This window comes from Stylophora pistillata, chromosome 13 (assembly GCF_964205215.1).
Source record: "Stylophora pistillata chromosome 13, jaStyPist1.2, whole genome shotgun sequence".
Classification (NCBI taxonomy): Eukaryota; Metazoa; Cnidaria; class Anthozoa; order Scleractinia; family Pocilloporidae; genus Stylophora; species Stylophora pistillata.
Window position 1 is genome coordinate 17634476 of NC_142531.1, and position 9639 is coordinate 17644114.

General features: G+C 37.3%; 1 protein-coding gene across 1 annotated transcript in view; it reads right to left on the minus strand.

Annotated features, from left to right (window-relative positions):
* Positions 1 to 292: 292 nt before the first annotated feature.
* LOC111338750 (inactive peptidyl-prolyl cis-trans isomerase FKBP6) overlaps positions 293 to 9639 on the minus strand; it is a 12616-nt gene continuing 3269 nt past the window's right edge. The window contains exons 5-16 of the mRNA XM_022945273.2: positions 9608 to 9639; positions 8433 to 8564; positions 8266 to 8336; positions 6668 to 6727; positions 5669 to 5728; positions 4285 to 4431; positions 3406 to 3456; positions 2981 to 3090; positions 2488 to 2555; positions 1970 to 2051; positions 1133 to 1253; positions 293 to 656 (exon numbers count right to left, since the gene is read on the minus strand). The exon at positions 9608 to 9639 is cut by the window's right edge and continues 52 nt beyond it. Of these exons, the coding sequence (XP_022801008.2) occupies positions 621 to 656; positions 1133 to 1253; positions 1970 to 2051; positions 2488 to 2555; positions 2981 to 3090; positions 3406 to 3456; positions 4285 to 4431; positions 5669 to 5728; positions 6668 to 6727; positions 8266 to 8336; positions 8433 to 8564; positions 9608 to 9639 (970 nt within the window). The 3' untranslated portion in view covers positions 293 to 620. The remainder of the gene's footprint in view (positions 657 to 1132; positions 1254 to 1969; positions 2052 to 2487; positions 2556 to 2980; positions 3091 to 3405; positions 3457 to 4284; positions 4432 to 5668; positions 5729 to 6667; positions 6728 to 8265; positions 8337 to 8432; positions 8565 to 9607) is intronic.

Below are 9639 nucleotides of genomic sequence, written 5' to 3' on the forward strand. Positions count from 1 at the left end.
CCACTGGCTGCCTCTGGATGGAAATGCTTGCCCATTGTGGGGTTAACCATTTGCATTACAGAAGACCTCAGTGATATTTTGCCAGGACCAGTTAATCTTTCTGGATCAATACAGGCACTGTGAGAGCTGTCTCTCGCCTAAGAGGAAAAAGAAAAAAAAAACACACAAACAGTGTCCCTGCTAGGGCCTGATTCCGCACATTTTAAACCAAACACCATTATGGCCCTCCGTTGAGACAGAGAACAAAAATCACTGCCCTAATATTATCCAATAATGTCCCTTGAAACTACTGTGGAGTACTTCATTCATCATTTTATTATCAAATACTATTCAATACATATTTGTCACAGTTACTTAAAATCCTTCATCTCTGATATCTTTCCACAATAGAGGAGTTGAATTAATTCAAGTAAATAGACATCTTATTTGACCGGTCTTAGAGTGAATTTAAGCTTAACCACACTCAAGTTAAGGTAACAACCAATACACCAATCCTTTAACAAAACTTGTAACTGTCAAAGAGCAGTATATCTTTAGACTAAATTCAACTGGTTGGTCTGTACTTGGATCAGTTTCTAATCTTGAACCAAACAAACCTTCAACTTAGAGGTTCCTGGCCACTAGCACTTTGTAACCTTCAGTTCTTTGTTTGTTCCCTAGAAGGTAGAAAAACACCTTGGTATTAGCCTACACTGACAGTGCAGAAAGGAACTTATATAAGAATTCTTTCTTTAAAACAGCTAAGCCAGTTATTATCCACATTCTAATCCCTTTATTTATGTATTGCAAAATATCAAATTCTTAAACTATCGAGATGAAAAGAGAAAGATGGAGCTTCTCATTTCATAGCTGTACAAAACTTCCACTGCTGATATTTTCCCACTCTTAATCCCTTGACCTTTTGGGGTGACCAGCATCTAATTTCTCCTTGCAGTATCACTACTGAATTGCACATTAAGGTCGTGGGAATGAGAGAAATGATCACCAACTGAAGAAGCTCTACTTGATTGTTACACAAATTCTCCTTGTCAGTGCCTTAGGAAATGTATACAGTACAGCATGAAGAATATGATATTAGCAAGTAAAGGGTTAAGTAAGGCTACTAAATAAAACTTGATGAAACATTAAATACCTCTTTGCCTTCCACCTTGAAGCCCAACTCTTGAGCTGTCTGTTTAATGAAAGCTCTTTCGTGCTGAGTTAATGCTGTTGGGAAGGAGATTTCTTGAGTGTAACTGTCCTCTTTGAACTCTCTGTACAGCAAAAAATGAATGGAAAAAAAGAAAATTAACCGTTCACTCCCATGATTGACCAAGACAGAATTTCTTATCATCATCATCTTTATTTGCCTTATTTTAACAATAAAAAATATTTAATTACAGCGATAACAGTTAGAAGGTGAGGAGACCGAAGAAGCCACCAGGCTTATGGGAGAGCCACCTCACTTACAATAATAAATTAAGTAAAGAAAAAGTGCTGCGAATGTGCGGCTTGGCCAATTCAGTGATCATTAAACTAAAAACTCTTGCAATTTCATTTTAAAGCTGAGAAAGTTTGACAAACGAGTGACTGAAATAGGGAAGAGTTCCAAATTTTAGGACCTTGGTAGAGAATTGTAATTTGCTTGAAATTTGTATGACACAAATGCGTTCGATAATTACTGGCTGTTCTAGTACCATAGTTGTGAATTTGGCTATTACTTACAAAAAGATCGAGAAGCAATGGGGGCAATAAGTTATTTTTGAAATAAAATCTCACAGTATCAAATGAATACAGTATCAAGCAAACACATAATGGGAATGAAGAAAAATATCAATCAGGGAATTGTTGGTTGATCCTATACCAAATTATCTGAACTAACATAGGAATTGCACTGCAGAGGGTAAGGATAATCTCTAAGAAGACTTCCACCAATTCTGCCAAAAGGAATACTGTACACAATAAACAGAAAGGGAACATAATGGCCTACCTTAATTTTTTAATAAGCAATTCCTTCTTTCCTGCTTTAAGGTTTACAGGTGCTTGTAAAGATTTTTCATCCTTACCTTTTCCTAAATAAATACAAGGAAAATTTCTGGTATGATTTTCTTGAACCAGTTAAACCCCATGAGGGTGACTAGTAACCAATTTCTCCTCATAATATCACCCCTACATCACACAGTAAGGTAATGAAGATAAAGGAAATGATCACCAACTGAAGTGATTGATTGTTAATTAAAACAAATTTTCCTTGTCAGCACCTTAGGTAATGCTTAGAATATGCATACTGATGTTAGGGTCTATAGGGTTAAACAACTGTTGATCAGACAAAGAGGTAAAAAATTTTCCCATTTTTATTTATGACCTTAATAATAGAGTGTATTATTTCAAGAGGGTAGCACAGAATAGTTACAGAAAATAGTAAACTTGTGGCCCTCTCAACGGTTCCCCCTTCTCCCGGACTCAGCAAAACAGCGTCTTAAAAAGCGATCGCTATTTGTCACATACCTTTCTTAGCAGGGGCAAACATGCGTGAAAAGGTCTGCTTTTCAAGAGCTTGGAATTGACTCACTTTTCTACATTTGATGAAAAAAAATTCCATATTATCTCAAATTAAAAAATACTTTGTTGTAGATCAATATCACTATTGGAAAGCTTCATCTTTTAAACACATAATTGGCTTCTAATTTGTAATTGTGACCCTTTTGGGTCTAATTTCTGCTTACAATATCAGTTTTGAATCACATGTAAGGTCGCAGGAATAAAAGAAGTACCTTGAGTTATCACCAATTAATAAAACCCCTGATTTTTAAACAAAGTCTCCTTGTTAATCCCAGAGGAAATGTATAGCCAAGAGTATAGAGAATAACAGGTATGAATACTGATGTGTTGGTGTAAACGGTCAACTAAAAGTTCACATCCTCAGCATGGAATGCTGAGGTGTCTGCCACATAACATTTTACCAGCACTCCGTAGAAATAAAGGTACTAAGTACACATACCTGTCCAATTCAATAAGGGCATCTTTAATTGCTTTGTTGCTGGGTTCATAATACTGTGCCTTCTTGAACTTATCCCTAGCGCTGTCAAATTCACCCTGCTTCTGTAAGGCCTGTAAAATAAATTCTTAGTACATAGAGACAGTGAATGTTTACTACTGTAACAATGCATCACAAGACATCACTGCAGTTAGCAAACAGACACAGAAAATGCAGATGTCCTGCATAATCTTTCAGGGAAAATAATTTGTTCAATTTATCATTGATTGCAGTCTTATCACCTGCGTTACAAACTACATGTATTGTAAAACAATTACATAAATGGATAAATGTTATATTAATGAACTGGTCAATTTGTTTACATCCTTTACACAGTCCGCAAAAGAGGTAACCTGCAGGGTGCAAGAATTTTTGAAAGTGCAGATTACCTTTCCCATTCTATAGAGAGCCTTTACATTCCTTGGGTCAATACCTAAAGCCTGAAAAAAAACAAAAATATTATTTTGAAAGTTAAAATGTAATGGATGGATAAGAATTTTATAACTATGAGGAAATGAATTTACATCCACAAGTGGAAATCACATGCTCTGTTTATTAAGTATAATTTAACAATATAATACTTATTAGGTACCTCAACAAAGACAATTTTAATTTGTTATGTAACCTCTTAGAGAGACTAGCATCTAATTTCTCCATACAATATCACCCCTGAATCAAACATCAAGGTCATGAGAAAAAAGAAAATGATCACCAACAAAAGAAGCTTGTGATTACTAAACAAATACTCCTTTTCAGCACCTTAGAAATTGTTTAGAGACGTGTAAGGAGAATATGCATCCTGATGTTAGGCTGTAAAGAGTTCAAATACATTTCAAGAGCACCAGATGCTGTGATGAACTGAAAGTACAATCACCTCATAGGAATGCTATTTCAACTTTTAATGAAGAAACAAAACAATTGTAAGAAAACAAAAATTTCATCTGTGCTCAGTGTCATGATCTCTTCCCCCAATATTTTATGCATGGCTAGCCTCATGCTCATTTTCAAGATGGCGGACTGTGATAAGAGAGTATTCACAGAGCAAGCTGACATCAGCCTTGGTAATGAAAGAATGCAATGTTTCACATGAGAAGTCAACTGCAAGAATTCTAAAATTTTTCAGTACCTTCACAGAAAACCAATAAAATTCCACGAGCTTTTGCCTCTGCTCAGAGCCTTTCACCATCATCATTTTGACATAAGTAATTATTATAGGTGTCTAATAAGGGTAAATTTAAAATCTTTTGACAAAAAGATAATTTGTTTACCTTTCTTGCATAGGTTAGAACTTTCTTCACCTCTGCCAACTCGAGAAAACAGTGAGCAGCATTGAGATACAGTTTAAGCAAAACTTCATTCATCCATCTCTCTTGATCAGCATTTTGTAAATGGCAGTTTTCCAGTAATTTGATGGCCTATAGTTACAAAATGTAATAAGGAATATTGAAAAATGCACAGATATTGCACATAATCGATTCTAATAAAGGCTGATAGTTTCTAAAGAAACTGTTTGGGGCTGCGTCGGTGGGGGTAACTAAATAATTTGAATATATCAACAAAGTTGAAATGGTAAATTGGCCACCGTTACGATTATAAAAGCTGACGTTTCGAGTGTTAGCCCTTTGTCGGAGTGGATAGGGCTAACCCTGCTCCCAGTTGGCTTGTTAAAAGGCCTCAGTGGCGAAACCCATCTAAATTCTCCCCAAAAATAACTCCTGAATCACACATGACGGTCACTGGAAAATAGGAAATGATCGCCAACTAAAAAAGCTCTTGATTGTTAAACAAATTTTCCTTGTCAGCACCTCAAGAAATGTATAGAAAACAGTATGGAGAATATGCATACTAAGGTTTAAGGTATTTCTTTAAATGACAAATTTTCTATGAAATCATTATATCCCACTTTTAAGGGGTGAATTACGGTTGTTCTTAACCCAAAAAATATTTTTCCACACTCAAACATTTGCCTACTCTTTTTATTTCAAAGTTCATTCATTTGTAGTGAAAATGATTTCCACAGCTCATGCATTTCATACCTTTGATGTATGATCCTCGCAGTAGAGAGCGCTATTTATGCAATAGCAAAAATCAGACCAGAAAAAATCAGGCCAGTGTGGGATTCGAACCACTGACCTCTGCGATAATAGTGCGGTGCTCTACCAATTGAGCTAACAAGCCAACTGGGAGCAGGCCGTTATGTTGATTCGTAATAAATCCGTGATGACAAATCAGATACGATGAATATATGAAGTTCATATATTTGAACTGTGGTTATAGATATGTATGATGCACGATCCTCGCAGTAGAAAGCGCTATTTATGCAATAGCGAAAATCAGACCTGAAAAAAATCAGGCCTGTACTGGATTCGAACCACTGGCCTCTGCGACCTCTGCGATACTAGTGCAGAGGGTTTATTACAAATCAACTTAATGGCCTGCTCCCAGTTGGCTTGTTAGCTCAATTGGTAGAGCGCTGCACTAGTATCACAGAGGTCAGTGGTTCAAATCCCATACAGGCCTGATTTTTTTCAAGTCTGATTTTTGCTATTGCACAAATAGTGCTCTCTACTGTGAGGATCATGCATCACACGTATCTATAACCGCAGTTCAAAATATATGAACTTCATATATTCATCGTATCGCATTTCATACCTTTAAATATTTCCCCACAGCACGATGAACTTGCTTCCGTTTGTAAAAGTCATTTCCAGCCTAGAAACAATGAATAACAGAAACTGTTAAAAAACTATTCATAGTTTCATGCTCCAAACAAAACATTTTCATTGGTCCAATTGTCACAGTTGAGTGGGAAAACTGTCTCATTTGAAAAATAAACTTGCAGGAAACAATATTCACACTTCACGGTTGAATGCAAATTGTAGTATCACAGATTGCTCTAAATAAATAAAAACAAACAAACAAATGAATAAAACACAAATCAGCACAAAAAAGCTGGTGAATGAATTAGAAATGAGGTACAGTAGAACCTGTTAATTTGAACTCTCAAGGAAAAAGAATCTGTTTGAGTTAGCAAGGGTTCAAGTTATTGGAATTGGTGTTAAATTTCAAATATCTTGTCAATATTTCTTAAGAAACCCTGTTTTCCCCATTCTTGCACAATCAAGAGTCATCTCATTCAGTTGTTTCAGTTTTGTAAGAATGTTTAGTTTGGGAAATTTAGCTAAATGTGTTCTGTTTTCCTAAAAGTTATGTATCAATCGCAATTAAAAATTGGATTGTGTAAATCAACCATGTTCTGACACTTCCAATTGATGTTTGTCAAACAATGTTTTTACTTACAGTTCAAGATATCAGATTAAATTTGAGCCAAGAGAAAGTAAAATTAGTTTGCGTTAACATGGAGTTCGAGTTAGCTGAGCGCAAGTTGACTTAGTCTCAACCCAATGACTGAAAAAATGGGGTCAAATCCAAGGGAAATCAGATGTTGTTTAAGTTATCATTTGCTTTGATGATATAACCATTTCAGAAATGGAGCAGGACGTTTCAACTTTTAAGTGCGAGCATTTTCAAGGGTATGAGGTTGATCAGTTATCACAATAACAAAATACTTATTTAGAGACTTTAAAAATAATGTAAATAATGTAAAAATAATGTAAATAAATCAATAAAATTTAAAACTGCCTCATGTACCTCTCTTTCTGAGTTAGCCACTTCAAGGAGTTGCTCAAATGATGCCTGCTTCCTCTCTTCCTGTAAGCAGAGAAGATTTCTGCCTTTTTTTCCTTCAAAAAATTTAACCACACATGGAACACATACGTTCCCTTACAGTCTGTGACACACTCTAACTTCTGGCTTAAAGCCATTACCTTTCCACTTATGGTAAATCAGGGGTTTCATTAATGTTTTCTGCAGGAGGGCAACTGGTTTTCACAGGTGGGCAAAACTCTTTGAACTGAACTTCTTTATTAAATAAACTTTCCTCCAGATGGTCAAATCAGGTGGGCAAAGCCGTCCTTACAACCGGTCAATTTGCCCAGTGCCTGGCCCTTAATGAAACCCCTGGTAAATAGTACACTTTGATTACACCAGATGAAAGACCCTTAGCACTGTAATTTATTGAGAGTTGTTTCCCCTGTAGCAAGCACAAAAGTAACATTGAGCAGCACCTCTAAATCAAAAGACATTTGCTTTTTACTTGGTGAAAAGTAGGGTGATTCAATGGCCTAGTGGTCAGTGCACTGGACTCTGGGGTTGAGAAGTCAGGTTTAAGACCTGGCCAAGTGTTGTGTTGTTGGGCAAAACACTTTACCCTCACAGTGTCTCTATCCACCCAGGAGTGTTATTGGGTACCAGTGCTTCTCTCCACCCAGGAGTGTCATTGGGTACCAGTGCCTCTCTCCACCCAGGTGTGTTATTGGGTACCAGTGCCTCTCTCCACCCAGGAGTGATATTGGGTACCAGTACCTCTCTCCACCTGGGAGTGTTATTGGGTACCAGTGCCTCTCTCCACCCAGGAGTGTTATTGGGTACCAGTGCCTCTTCCCTTCCAGGAGTATTATTGGGTACCAGTGCCTCTCCCCTTCCAGGAGTATTATTGGGTACCAGTGCCTCTCTCCAACCAGGAGTGTTATTGGGTACCAGTGCCTCTCCCCTTCCAGGGGTATTATTGGGTACCAGTGCCTCTCTCCACCCAGGAGTGTTATTGGGTACCAGTGCCTCTCCCCTTCCAGGAGTATTATTGGGTACCAGTGCCTCTCCCCATCCAGGAGTATCATTGGGACCAGTGAATTGTTAGGGAAGTGTGATGAAATGTATCCCATCCAGAGGAGGTGGTAATACTAAGATCTTGTTGCCTCATGATATGGAAACCAGGACACACTTTGGTTGGGTGGGTTAATAGACTTAAGTACAGACTTTATCTTCCCTCTAGACTAAATATAATCAAGACATGGTTGGTTGGCTGGTAGTTCCATGCTGTGCAGGCTGGCAGGCAGCATGCAGGTTCCCTTCCCTCCCTCCCCCCCCCCCCCCCGCTCCAATATTTCAGGGAATTATACATTCAAGAGATGGCATAAATTAGCTCTGCTTGAATTATCTTTGTAGATAATCAAGCAACACTGCTTTAATCTGTTCTCTAGGCCCTCCCTGCTTTGAGGCACCAGCCCCAAGTTTGTCATTTGTCAAAAAGCTGGTTTGATTAAACTTTTAAAACGTAGCTAAATTAAATATAATTCTAATGCATGACAAGAATCATGCAGAGCAAACAAATATGTTACATGTCTACTAACCTCAGTAAATGCATCAAAATCATCTGCTGCTTTGTGGTCAATGAAGCTCAGTAACTCCACTTCAAATAGTACTGTAGAGAAAAATAAAATAAGACTGGGACTGCATTCACACTTTCACAGTTTTTTTTTTTTTTTTTAATCACAGCAACATGCCTAAGAAGACAAACCTTTTGCTGATGCAGGTATGCGAGGAGTGCAGCCCATCTCCAGATAAGCATATTCTGGAGTCACAAGAAACTTGGACTTTTCTCCTTTCCTCATGGTGCGTAAACCATAATAGAGTCCTAGAATGTTTTCCTCTGAAACCATAAGAGTTTAACTTAAGTTCTGGTGTACACATGGCTGTGCTCTAAGAAAAATTGAAGGGAGCCCAGTGCTCTGAAACTGTGAAATCCAGGGTGCCCAAGATATGCCTTTTGTGAAAAGACTAAGATTCCTGAGTTGCCCAAGAGCAAAAGTAAAGTGCCAGGGGCCATTGGGCACTGCTAGACCACAGCCCTGGTACATATAAAAGTTAAAATTGATTCCAGGTAAAAAATGATTTGAAAATACTAGTTCAGTTTGTACATTCCTTTGTTTAATGACTAAGGTAGTTTATAACATAATGAACATAGTACACATCCTCTGATTGGTCAATTTAGTTTCCAAGCAGATGCTTTATCAGGTCATAGAGCCTTTATGTAACTAGTTATGTCATAAAAGCAATAGAAAACATTTTTTCCAGGCTCTATAACAAGATAAAGCCACTTCAGATGTCGGGAGAACACTTGGAAAGCTTATATACAAAACACTTGCTTTCGGCTTGTGATTTATAGGCTTTCCTCGTGTTCTTCCACATCTGGTGTGGCTTCATCACATTAAAGAACCCAGAAAAATGTGTTCTGTTACTCATTATAGGTATCTGGAACAAAGGATGAAATATCATATCAAGCTAGTTTAAAACAAATCCAACTTTACAAGTGACATTTTGAAATTGTTCATGTATCAAGGATCAAGAGGGAGGGAGTGGGGGAGAAGATGAGAGACATAACAACCCAGTAGTTGGCACACTAAGTGAAAGATTAACCTAAGGGAGTCATTTCCAGAATGTTCAGAAAAACGTTTTTAGGATAAGATTACAAACAAATTTTTACCACCTCATTTGTGGAGCATGCACTAACATATTCCTACCCTGTCAAAGACTTCTGATCCAAAAATCCATCCTTGTAAAAGTATTTTATGATAGTTCAATCTAAGCGGGTGCCCCTTTTATGTTGTTCTTACTACAATTTAACATCATCTGTGATCTGTTACTGAACAGACACACAGCAAAATGGAACCTAATTGTTTATGTTACACTTACCAAGCTTATGAATTTCTGGTTTATTTCTTAAC